This window comes from Equus caballus, chromosome 23, assembly GCF_041296265.1.
Source record: "Equus caballus isolate H_3958 breed thoroughbred chromosome 23, TB-T2T, whole genome shotgun sequence".
Classification (NCBI taxonomy): domain Eukaryota; kingdom Metazoa; phylum Chordata; class Mammalia; order Perissodactyla; family Equidae; genus Equus; species Equus caballus.
The window spans coordinates 40,222,083-40,234,551 of record NC_091706.1 but is presented as its reverse complement, the minus strand read 5'-3'; the positions used below and the strand labels follow the sequence as shown (position 1 = coordinate 40,234,551).

The following is a 12,469-nucleotide window of genomic DNA, read 5'->3' as shown; positions in this document are numbered from 1 at the left end:
TGAGGCTATGAAAATCTCTCATTTCTCATAAAACTTTGATCCTAGTTTTCTAGCTCCATGATTCCATCTATAGTTAATGTTTGGAATTCTGCTAGAAGGAAGGCTTTCTATTCTCGATTGAGTATTTATTTCAGTGTTTCGTGTGTTTTTATTTTATGAGTTATATATTCTGTTATTATCATTTTGATGCATGAAGTGTCCCAATTTGGGCCAGTGGCAGCCCCTTCAACTGGTGCCTGAGTCCTTTTGACATGTCTCTGACATGTTCCTTTGAGCACTTTCTGGCCCCGGATCTGGAATTAACTATTTCTCTAAGGAGACCTGGTCCTTTTAGTTGATAATGGTATTTAGAAGCAAAGATCTTGGTGCTAAGTTTGTTTTTTCTTTATATTTATCCTGTTTAGGGTTTGTAGAGCTTTTAAATTCACAGCTTGATGTTTTCTTGTGTTTTGGAAAATTATTGGCTATCACCTCTTTAAACATTGCTTCTGCTCCATCTGTCTCTTGTTTTGGGACTCCCGTTACTTATATGTTAGACCTTTTCACTATATCCCATATGTCTCTTCTACACATTTCTATATTTTCCATCCTTTTCCTTTTTCTACTTTAATTTTGTTGATCTATAATCCTTTCTTCTGCTGTGTTTAACCTTGTATTAAACCATCTATTAAAATTCTTTTTTTTTTTTTTTTTTGAGGACGATTATCACTGAGCTAACATCTGCTGCCAACCCTCCTCTTTTTGGTGAGGAAGACTGGCCCTGAGCTAACATCCATCTTCCTCTATTTTATATGTGGGACGCCTGCCACAGCATAGCTTGCCAAGTGGTGCTCTGTCCACACCCGGGATCTGAACCAGGGAACCCCGGGCTGCCGAAGCGGAATGTGCGCACTTAACTGCTGAGCCACCAGGCTGACCCTATTAAAATTCTTAACATCAGTTATTATGTTTCTCAGTTCTACGGTTTTCATTTGACTTTTTTTAATAGATTTTCCTTGTCTGGTAGAATTCTTGCTGTCATCTGTGTTTTAGGACATGTTAATCATAGTTATTTTAAAATCTGTGTCTGGTAACTCCAGTATCTGGGTCACCTGGGTATCTGGTTGTATAATGTTTCTCTATCCCTCCAGCCCTTCTATGGTCATTTTTTAAAAGACTTTATTTTTTCCTATTTCTCCCAAAGCCCCCCGGTACATAGCTGTGTATTTTTAGTTGTGGGTCCTTCTAGTTGTGGCATGTGGGATGCCTCCTCAACATGGCTTGATGAATGGTGCCATGTCCGTGCCCAGGATCCAAACCATCAAAACCTTCGGCCGCTGAATCAGAGTGTGCAAACTTAACTACTCGGCCATGGGGCCAGCTCCCCCTTTTTTGTTTAATATTTTATTTTTTCCTGGTCATTTTTTCTGTAGGAAAGCAATTTGATTATCTGTTTATAAAGGTATAAAAATGTTAATATTCTTAGATTTCCTGAAGTACAGTTACTCGATCTCTCGATATCAGTCAACTTTTTGCTAAATTTTGTTGTAACCACCCCTGAATCTCAGTGGGTTACAACAGCAAAGCCTTACTTCTTGCTCACATTACATTGTGGTTCCTGGATAACTGTAGTTATATTCCATGGTTATTGTGTTCCATGTGTCTTATTTATTTTGGGGATCCAGGCTGAAGAAGGAGGCCTCATAAAGGATGTATTGATCTCAGGGTCAGAGTTATTGAGAGGGATGGACCATGTGATGTTTCCTAAAAGTCTTCTTCGTTGAGGTTCTTGTGTCTCCCTTTCACAATCTGTTGGCCAAAGTGATTCATGTGGCCGAGCCCGCACTTAACAGGGTGAGGAAGTGTATGTGCTACTTCCACAGGGAGGCATTACAAGTTACATGGGAGGGAGGAGTGAATAATTGGGAGCAATAATACAATTTATCTAACTATCCTAAAGAAAAAGCTCCCACATTTGGAAAAAGCTGTGTATGTATGAAGATGTTAATGCAGAATTATTAGTAAGGATAAAAAATTATAAGCATTAGTAATAAAGAGCTTTACAGTATATTCAGTGAAATGTTATAGTGAAATGTTGTACAGTTATTAAAATGATCTTTGTAGTATCTAGCAACATAGGAAAATGCATTTAATATGATATTAAGTGAAAGAACAATGTACAGAGTATATATACTCTGAGTACAGCTGTGTACACACAATCATACATTTGTAAGAAAATCGAAGATATAAAAATGATAATAGTAGGGCCGGCCCTGTGGCCGAGTAGTTAAGTCTGCGAGCTCCACTTTGGCAGCCCAGGGTTTGGATCCTGGGCGTGGACATGGTGCTGCTAATTAGGCCATGCTGAGGCGGCGTCCCACATGCCACAACTAGAAGGACCCACAGGTAGGATATACAGCTGTGTACTGGGGGCATATGGGGAGAAAAAAGCAGGGGGAAAAAATTGGCAACAGTTGTTAGCTCAGGTGCCAATCTTTAAAAAAAAAACATGATAGTAGTTATCTTAGGATGATGGACTTATGAGTGATTTTTCATTATAAACTTAAACTTTTTATAGTGCTTTCATTCTATAATTAAACATAATTTTGTTTTCTGAAAGATTATTTTTCATTCTAAAAGCCATACACGTTATCAAAGAAATGTTCGGAGGAAAAGCCTTAAAAAATCAAACTCGAGCTGTCTCCCCAAACTACCACAGTAACTATTTTAAGTCTGTTAAAAAATTAGTATTTTAAAAAAATTAGCGGATTAACCTTGTATTGTTGTGTTTCATTTCAGGTCCTGAAAATCCATGGTTGGTCCAAGCTTACGTTTCAGCAGCTAAACACCCTTTTGCTTCTGTGGTGGCTCAGGAGGTTTTTCAGAGTGGAATCATTCCTTCAGATACTGACTTCCGTATCTACAGGGATTTTGGGAACATTCCAGGTATTTTGTTAATTGTTATGGGTTATAGTGTGACAGTGATTAATCAAAAGCGAGTTAGACTTTTTGGAATTTGTGAGTAAACAGCCTTTTCTGAGAGCGTGTTCTCTGTGAGAGAGCGGTATGTTCTGACTCACGAGTTCCTAGTGTTTTCCTCTTCTTTTGAACTCCAGTCTAATTTAAATGCTTGCCTTTGTTAAAATACGTCATCTTGCCCCAGTGTGGCAGAACAGGGGAGAACTGTTTAGCACTTCATTTCCAAAAGACAAGGTCTTTGACTTTCGCTGTTATCTTGCTTTGCCAACTCCCTTGGCAGCTTGTACAGCTTATTTGAAGTAAAAATTTGGCTCTGGCCTGGCAAGGATGTAGATGGCAAAGTTTTGATGACTTCTCAAGCTCAGTGTTTCTGCTCCTTGCCGTGTGACTCTTAATGCCTCCCTGTGCAGCAGTGCACTTCCTCAGTCCTTGTGAATTGAATTATGTACCATAGCTATAGATTTTGTAAAACATTAGAAGAGCGTTTACATCATTTGTTCATAAATGTAACAAAGCAATCATGTCCTGGCTTTGGCATTCTGTCTTTTAGGAAGTTGATACATTAAACAAATAGGCCTAAAGCAAGGTTGATCTTTAAAACAAAATGACTTTTTTTCCCCCCTGTATGTCTTAGGAATAGACTTAGCTTTTATTGAGAATGGATACATTTATCACACCAAGTACGACACAGCGGACAGAATTCTAACAGATTCCATTCAGAGAGCAGGTTGGTATTCTCATTTTGACTTTTGATATATGGCAAGATGGAAGGTTAGGGATTACCTATAGATCTGTAAATAGTCCGTGGCCTGTGCATTAGGGAGGCTAATGTATGGTGTGAATGAGCTGGGGCTTTGGAGCTAGAGAGAAGAGGGTTTGAATTTTAGCTTTGAAATCTAGTTTAACAATTAGGAACATAAGACTATTTATTGTGAGGAATTGGAAAGGGAGAAGAAGCCGAGTCAGGGCTGTTCCCACAGCAATTTAAGTCTGGAATAATGAGGACCCTAGACTGTGGTGTTGACAAAAAGTAGAAATGAAAGGGGAGGCATGGAAAATTAGATACACTTTGAAGGTAAATTCCACAAGACTTGACAGGTTAGATAAAGGGATGAATCAGATGGATGGCAGCAAAGATGATTGCAAAGTATAAATCCTGGCTGGCTGGGGAAAGATTATGCCATTGACCATAATGCGGATGTGAAAAGGCAACCCTCATCCAGAGCAGTGATAGAGAGGGAAGGAGACCATGAACTCTGTCAGACATATTAGATGGAGGGGGTCTGTGAACCAGATGAAAAGATAGATACAGTGTTAGAGTTCTTGGCAGAACTGTGTATATGGGTTTAGGAATTAAAGGCATAGAGAAAACCACAAAAGTATGGAGAATGGAAATGTTTTTTGAAAGAATGAACCAAAGGTGGAGGACTAAACCTGAGCTTTGGGGAAAACACATTTTAAGGCAGATAGAGAAGCCAATGAAAGAAAGCCCTCTGGAAGACAGTGTGGTGTCTTAAGTGAAAAGAAGAGAGAAGGATGGGATGAGCAGCAGGAAGAAATGCCAATTATTCAAGGCTTCTTAGTGCTCCTTTGTTGAAGCTCAAACTCATTCATTCATTCATTGATATAACAAATAGTCATTATAGACCTCTGATGTGCCAGGTTCTGCCTGATAAGCACTTCCCCGCTTTCCAGCTTCATTGCTGAATACTCTCTCCTCATTCCGGACTTTCTTGCCTGTATTTGGAACTTTCCCTCCTCAAGATCTTCATCTACACAGTTCTCTCAGTCTGGACGGTCTCCCCCATTGCAGCTAGCTTCCTGTTCATCCTTTAGCTATAAATACTGCTTCCTCAGGAATGCTTCCCTGACTTCTCAAACTCTATCAGTCTCCCCTGATATGTTCCAAGGGGACTCTAATACCTCTCCTTATTAATTCTTTTTTTTAATTGAGCTGTAATTGACATTCCTTATTAATTCTTAACACACCTGTAATGACTTGTTCGGTGTCTGTGAGCTTCATGAGAGGCCTTTGTCTCTTGGGTCAGCACTGAGTTTCTGGTGAGTAGAGCAGTGTCTGCTACATTAAATGTATATTAAATGAATAGGGACTAGGAAACAGCCTTTGGGTTTGTCAACAGTGAGGGCACCATTGATCGGAGAATAGTTCTAATAGAAGGGAAAGGATGAAGGCTGTTTGGCTGGGTTTCTAAGTGGAGAGGAAACAGAATACGGGGTGTGGACCTTAATTTGAGAAATTTAGTAAGAAAAGTAGGAGAGCAGTAGGATGGTAGAAACTATTTCTGTTCACATTCTTTCTAGGTATTACTTTACTAAACACTGGATGGTTTATTCAACTTTGTTATCTTTTTATTAATAGGTGACAACATTTTAGCAGTTCTTAAATATCTAGCTACATCTGATATGTTGGCCACTTCTTCTAAATATCGACATGGAAACATGGTCTTCTTTGATGTGTTTGGCTTATTTGTCATTGCCTACCCCTCTCGTGTTGGCTCAATAATTAACTACATGGTGGTAATGGCTGTTGTTTTGTACCTGGGCAAAAAATTTTTGCAGCCCAAACATAAGAGTAAGTATTTTCCTTTAAAACTGCAATACTGGCATGGGTATAGAATTTGCCTGAAGTTTTTAAATCAGTTTGCTTATATCTTTCCAAGAAGTTAAAAATCTTAAGAAAAATAACATTTGATTTATATTGTAAGAAATTTCTAAATGAATATGAGATTCATATGCTCATTATACTTTTAGTCTTGGTAAAGCAGGCAATTTTGATGAACTTATGCACTCCATGGAAGTACTACATAGATGGGGGCCGGCCCGGTGGCGCAGTGGTTAAGTGCACATGTTCCACTTTGGCATCCCGGGGTTCGCCAGTTCGGATCCCGGGTGCGGACATGGCACCGCTTGGCAAAAGCCATGCTGTGGTAGGTGTCCCACATATAAAGTAGAGGAAGATGGGCATGGATGTTAGCTCAGGGCCAGTCTTCCTCAGCAAAAAGAGGAGGATTGGCAGCAGTTAGTTCAGGGCTAATCTTCCTCAAAAAAAAAAAAAAGTACCACATAGAAACTGGTTTGTACAGATTGGCTTTTAGTGAAAAGTCCCATTAAAGTCTTACTCACATTACAGACCAGTAGTAGCACACTGTTCTGAAGTATGAAAGAACTGCTTCTGGTTAAATTGGTCTCCTTCTACTTGAAATGTTTTGTAGTGTAAGTTGGTATGTGCTGTTAAAAGATAAAATATTTAGCAGCAATTTAAATAATCCTTTATCACCAGTTATTTTCCCATGCTCCTTCTCTTCCTATGTTAGCTCCTTTTGGCAAGACTTTATATGGAATTTTGCCTCCCATTCTTGCTGATAGTTTGATATACACGGCATCCCAAAGGTGATGAAGATTAAGACGGCCCATTTCCCTAGTCAGGAATATATCTGAACTATTCCTGGAAGACTTCTCTCTTTTGAGTCTTCAGTGCCCACAGACTCTTAGTAAATGTTACTTGAATATTATTCATCGATACCTTTCCTGTTCCAGTGTTTAACAAACCCTACCCCTAGGACATTTCAGTACTTTTCAATGACAATGGTGAATTTTTTAACATTTTCCCATTAAACCCTACTGACTGGTTATGAAATTGATTTGATAAAGATGGTGCTCTCCACTTTGTGTTTTCTCATTAGCTGCTAACTACACGAAGGACTTCTTCTGTGGACTTGGCATCACTCTGATAAGCTGGTTCACTAGCCTGGTTACTGTCCTCATTATAGCAGTGTTCATCTCTCTTATCGGACAGTCTCTCTCATGGTATAACCACTTCTATGTCTCCGTTTGTCTGTATGGAACTGCAGCTGTAGCCAAAATAATATTCATACATACCCTCGCAAAAAGATTTTATTTTGTGGTAAGTGATAGGCATATTTATTGATTTCTTTTTGCTACCTTCAAGGATTGAAGACAAACTCAAGTGGGATTCATTGTATTTGGCCTTTTGAGCTATAAACCGTTGTTTTTCATGGTTATAGGAAACTGGCTCCCAGAAGCGTGTTAATTTTCTGGAAAGTTTCTTATTCTGAGGGTTTCGTTGCAGACTTTAAATGTGGCTGTAAAGCTATAAACAGTGTTTGGGGTGGTGGTGACAGCCTTCTGCCTCTGCTGAATCTGCTGCAGTTTTTGTAACTATGCTTTTGAATCTACCGGCCCTCCCAGGGCTCACCTAACTATTCATGTTTGAATCGCTCTGTTCTCTACTGGACGGTCAGCTCCCTGAGGGCAGGGGTGGTTTTGTTCATTATCCCCTGTACTGGGGTGTGTTTGACAAATAGCACTAACACACAGTATGTAGTTGCTGCCCTAAGCTTGTTGCACTTAAAGAATGTTGCACTTAGAGCTGCACTTAAAGTTTTCTCTGTAATTTCCTTCACTTTTTTTTTTTAAACCTGTACGTTGTTGATGCAGATTATGACAGCACGCATATTTGTATGGGGGTTAGAGACACATTGCTAAGGAGAAAAGAGGGAAGGGAGGTAGAGTTCCAAAATGATTTATGCTGATTTAGAGAATATTGCCATATTGTTATGGTTTCAACTGTATAGATTTGTTTGGTAAAAATAAAATTAGGAATTAGGGTTATGAAATAATAGGACTAAAAATAAATTACAGTGAGAGAGCAAGCCATGGTTTCTGATTTTCTGAGTTAAAGGGAAAATCTTTCTTACCTCCATTATTTTCAAGACAGCCAATGTACGCCTGTTTTTTCAGTTTGTCCTGCTAGGGATTAGAATGGAGGCATGGAAGATTATACTACAGCATCCTTCCAAAAGGATGTCTTTGGTACCTGAAGCTTGGTCTCAGTTTCAGGTAATGCTGGGATGTGGTCTGAGGAGCCCTTCCATGTTAGCAGGCTCTATTGAAGACAGGTTCTTTGAGGTTAGCCATCTGTTTATTGTTGAGCTAATACTTGTATCTTAGTGGCTTCAGATTCCAAAAGAATTACACCGTGAGGTTCAGTTTCACATGCTTATTCTTAGTGCAACGGTGTGTAACCAGAGTGTGGCTGACTATTGTTGATGTGGCGGGGTGGGGGAGGGAGAGACAGAAATGCTTAGTAAAATTCCATTTACTGTGACTAATTTCAGTTGTTCGATCATAAGACTTTGGGCTGAAAGCACAGTGGAAAGCGTAATGTGTTTCCTTTTCATTTCACAAATATTCTTTGAGCATCCAGTGGGCTTTGTACCATGCTAAGGCCTGGTGATACACAGATTCATAAAGATGTGCTCTCTTTCTTTGAGGAGCTCACAGTTTCATTTGGGAAGATAGGGAAACCACAGTGATTACAGTACCTTGGGATGAAGTGAAATAGAGTGACATATTTACAGTGCCATAGGAATATAGGGCCAGAAGAGATGAATTTTGTTTGTGGAAGTCAGGAAGCCTTCATGAAAGAGGTGGTGACATTTGAACTGGACTTTTGAAGCATGAGTAGAAGTGTGCCAGACAGAACAGCCTGATGGGCAGTCAAAGGTGGGAATGTACAAGATGCATGTGGGTCACAGTCAATAAAAAGACACCTTGAAGACAAGGTGGTGGCACAATCACTGGAAAAGTAGGCCAGGGCGAAGTTGGAGCATGACCCTAAAAATCAGTGGGGCTACCATTAAAATTTTCTAAGCAGGATAGTGAGCGAGAGAATTTGTGATTTAGTATGAAAACTCTGGTCACGGTGTATAGAATTGGAACGGGCAGAGGTGGGAGGGATCAATAGAGATGGGGAGAAGAGAACTAGATTTGAGGTATATTTCTTTGATCTTTGGGTGCAATTTGGGAACTTAATATAAAACATATTTTCAGTTATTACAGTCTTCATTGTTGAGATCTTTGTTTTTAAATTTCTCAGTGACGTTCGGCTTCAAATTTAATCCTAAGAATTATTTTCTTCTTTTTAAAGACGATGTCTCTTGATTAACACTGTGTTGAACATCTAAGTATTTAACGACCATAGCCTGTTTTTCTTTGTCCAAGGGGGTTTGTCAAATGAACTTTAACTTACTTTGAAAACATGTGACTGAAACTCTTTTGAGCTCTCAAAGTAGGGTCCCATATCACAGACATGCCCTGGGCTATACAGAAATGAGAAGGCAGAGGAGAGAAAAACTTAAGTGTATCTATTTCCATTTTGGTATTTCTGCACTTTATAACTTTCATGTTTACATTAGTGGAATCACTGGTGCAGATGTTAAAATGTATTAAGTTCATATGACAGCTTTCTTCTGACGAACTCAAGGTGCTGCACAAGAATCCTCAGACTTCAAAGTTCAAAAAATATAGATAAAATTTGATAATGTGAAAGCACCAGGAATCCAGGACGTGGGCAGAAGTGCACTACAAGACCAGAGGAGATAGAAAAGACTCAGGAATCAAGCAAAAAAAATCAAGCAAAAATATGGCCCTGTGCTGTAAAGTCCTGCAGTTTTCCAGGTGTGTGGTCGGTGGCACTGCAGCAGCCCATACTGTTCTTCACAGGTCATTTCTCTAGTTTGCTTGAAATTCTTTGGAAGTTGCATAAATAGAAAAGCTTACAGAGGTGAACGTGTTTTAGAAGTCTTTTCTTCTATTTTAGAACATTTCCAAAGGTTACTTGTAGCCCAGTGGAGGAAAAGCTCAGATTCTATGCAAGTAGTGATGTTTTTACTGTCTGGTTAAATTCCCTTTCCTGTGCAGCAGTGTGAATTTAGTGCTTCGTAATAGGAGCTAGCTTTGTTTCCTTTAGAGTTTAAAGGACAGATTCTGCTAAAACAAAATGCAGCTCTTCTGAGCACGGAAATTACATGACAGTAGAAGATCTTTATGAGTAGGCCCCGAATGAGACCACTTGTGTCTTTTTCTTTCTTTCAGAATGCCAGTGGCCAGTACCTGGGAGAAGTATTTTTTGACGTCTCGCTGTTTGTGCACTGTGGTTTCCTCATAGCTCTCACTTATCGAGGACTTTGCTCGGCCTTTATCAGCGCTGTCTGGGTGGCGTTCCCGTTGCTCACAAAGCTTTGCGTGCACAAGGGCTTTAAGCAGCACGGTAGGGTATTTTTGGTTTTGATATAAATGGGAAAATATCTTAAAATACATAAGATAAGGCTTCCAGGGACTATTTCTTTTTTTGATCTTTTTGGATGGGCTTTCTAAATTGTTAGTTTTGTTTTTTTAATTTTCAGATCACACGGATTTTTATCTTATGCCTTATACCCTATCCCATTCTCACATTTATGAATACATGCTAATATATTACTTATGTATTTTGTTAATTCTTATTTGTATTTTATCCTCTGTGAGTGAAAGTATTTTATCTCACCAGATAACAAGTCCCAAAAGGGCAGGAGACACATCTAACCTAATTTCCTCTAGGTGCCGAGGTACCTCAGCACTATAAAAATCTGTATCTCATTGTAGAATTTCAGAGATGTGTGTTTCCTTTCTCTTTTTCCCTAGGTGCTCAAGGAAAATTTATTGCCTTTTACCTTTTGGGGATGTTTATTCCTTATCTTTATGCATTGTACCTCATCTGGGCGGTATTTGAGATGTTTACCCCTATCCTTGGGAGGAGTGGTTCGGAAATTCCACCTGACGTTGTGCTGGCTTCCATTTTGGCTGGTTGTACGATGATTCTCTCTTCCTATTTCGTAAGGAAAAAAATTTTTTTTTAAATTTTCTTCTTTCTTCATTTTTTATATAAATATGTGATGAGTTTAGCCATACTAGATTCTATGACATAGTGTTGCTTATACTTTATTGAGAAAATCTTAAGCAAAAGACATAGTGAATGGCTGTGCATATTGTGGGATCGATATGGTAAGAAAATGTAGAGTGGGGTTTTTGTTATTTTTATCTCCTTATGCTCCCACATACCCTGATTATACTGCTTTTCAGACTACCTGAATGTGAATTCATAGAATGCGTACCAAGCGAGAATTGGTAGAGCTTGCTTGGTGGTAGATTTTTAGAAAGATTGCTAATCATGTGTTTTGAACTTTAATTAGAGGCAAATGTTAATAATGGTAGTTTATTAGTGCTGTTAGAGCTAACGAAGGAAGACTAATTCTGATGAGGCTTCTTCCCTTATCATTCAGCTTCCTCGCTGCTGGTGCAGCAAAGTTCATTAATTGAGTCTGTCTCCTTGAGTGATATACACTTATGATACCCAAATATGCGTTCATCTACCAAGTAATGAAAGAGTATCACGGCCTTGTCATTTTGCTGTATCAGTGTTCTGCCCTTGTATGGAGAGCCCTACGTTTGCCATCACTGCTTCTCTTCCCTGGGACTCTCCAGAGGGAGAACGAGACATGATGAAGAGTTGACAACCAGACACCCCTTTGTTAGAGCAAGCTCCAGGCAGAGTTCTGCTCTCTCCAGGACTCAGGCCTGGCTCCTGTAGAGGAGGCAAATCCTTGTTTTGTGGTTCTTTTCATTGGAATTCCTAAGAATAGGAAGTGCTTACTGAATACCCCTAGGTACACTCTGAGATTTGAGGCTAGGGGACTAAATAGAAAGGTAGTTATGACTTTATTATAGTTCTTTCCTCAGTGTGGATGATAGTGAGTTTTTCATGTTGATATAGAAAGGGCCTTTCATGGGAGGTGAGGATCTAGAGACAGCAGGTAAGAATCCCACATGCATGGATGGTCAGCACTATCCATGGAAGTCCCTTAAACAGCCACTAAGTAGCTGTATATGTGACTGCAAGTATAGCCCTGTAGAGCAGTTCTTACGCACGCTGTGGTTTGAGGTCAGCTGTACTAGTCCTCAAAGAAATCTGAGCATTCTAGCCATTTTACCTTTAATATAATGATTACGTCCTTACAGGTATTTGCAAGGATTGATGGAATTCTGAAATGTTCTTTGTTGCTTTCAAGGTTTACTTCTTCTGGTTTTAATATTAAGCCTTTAAATCCTCTGTGCTTGTTAATAGATTGCTGTTGTGAGGATTAAAGATGTTGGAGATTTGTCATATGTAGATTAGGTTCTGATCTAGAGTTGGTTAAATTTTGAACTGGACCCCCCAGTGTATTTAAATTATGGTCAATGAATGAAAGCTATTGATGCTCATAAAAGATTATCAAAATGTGGGACATTTCAATTCTGTTCCATATGGAAGGGGATAAAATGAACCCTGAAAACTTCAGTTTGGAAATTGAAAATGACCCCAAAGCATGGAAATCTTGGAAAGCATAAGAAAGAGGGTTAAAGTATATTATCTTCTAAGTTATATTTTATTAGGAAAGCTTTGGAGAGTGCCTCTTGGAATACTTTGAGACTTCATTTAGTTTTTATTATAATGTGAAATAGCTTCCCTGCTCTTTGATGCTGTGAGTTATCACTGTCTTCATTATTTTCTTATTTGTGTGTAGCAGTGATGATGGCTTGTTAACAGAGTGAGCCCATTCTCCTTGGGTAATGGAGAACTGAACCACGTGCATATTTCAGAGAGTGTTTCTTT

General features: G+C 39.1%; 1 protein-coding gene across 3 annotated transcripts in view; it reads left to right on the top strand.

Annotated features, from left to right (window-relative positions):
• Positions 1-12,469, top strand: part of ERMP1 (endoplasmic reticulum metallopeptidase 1) — a 72,085-nt gene that overhangs the window by 43,805 nt on the left and 15,811 nt on the right. For all 3 annotated transcript variants that reach the window (XM_070248303.1, XM_023627324.2, XM_070248302.1), the window contains exons 5-10: positions 2,779-2,925; positions 3,593-3,685; positions 5,339-5,551; positions 6,663-6,883; positions 9,877-10,051; positions 10,462-10,652. In XM_070248303.1, the coding sequence (XP_070104404.1) occupies positions 2,779-2,925; positions 3,593-3,685; positions 5,339-5,551; positions 6,663-6,883; positions 9,877-10,051; positions 10,462-10,652 (1,040 nt within the window). The remainder of the gene's footprint in view (positions 1-2,778; positions 2,926-3,592; positions 3,686-5,338; positions 5,552-6,662; positions 6,884-9,876; positions 10,052-10,461; positions 10,653-12,469) is intronic.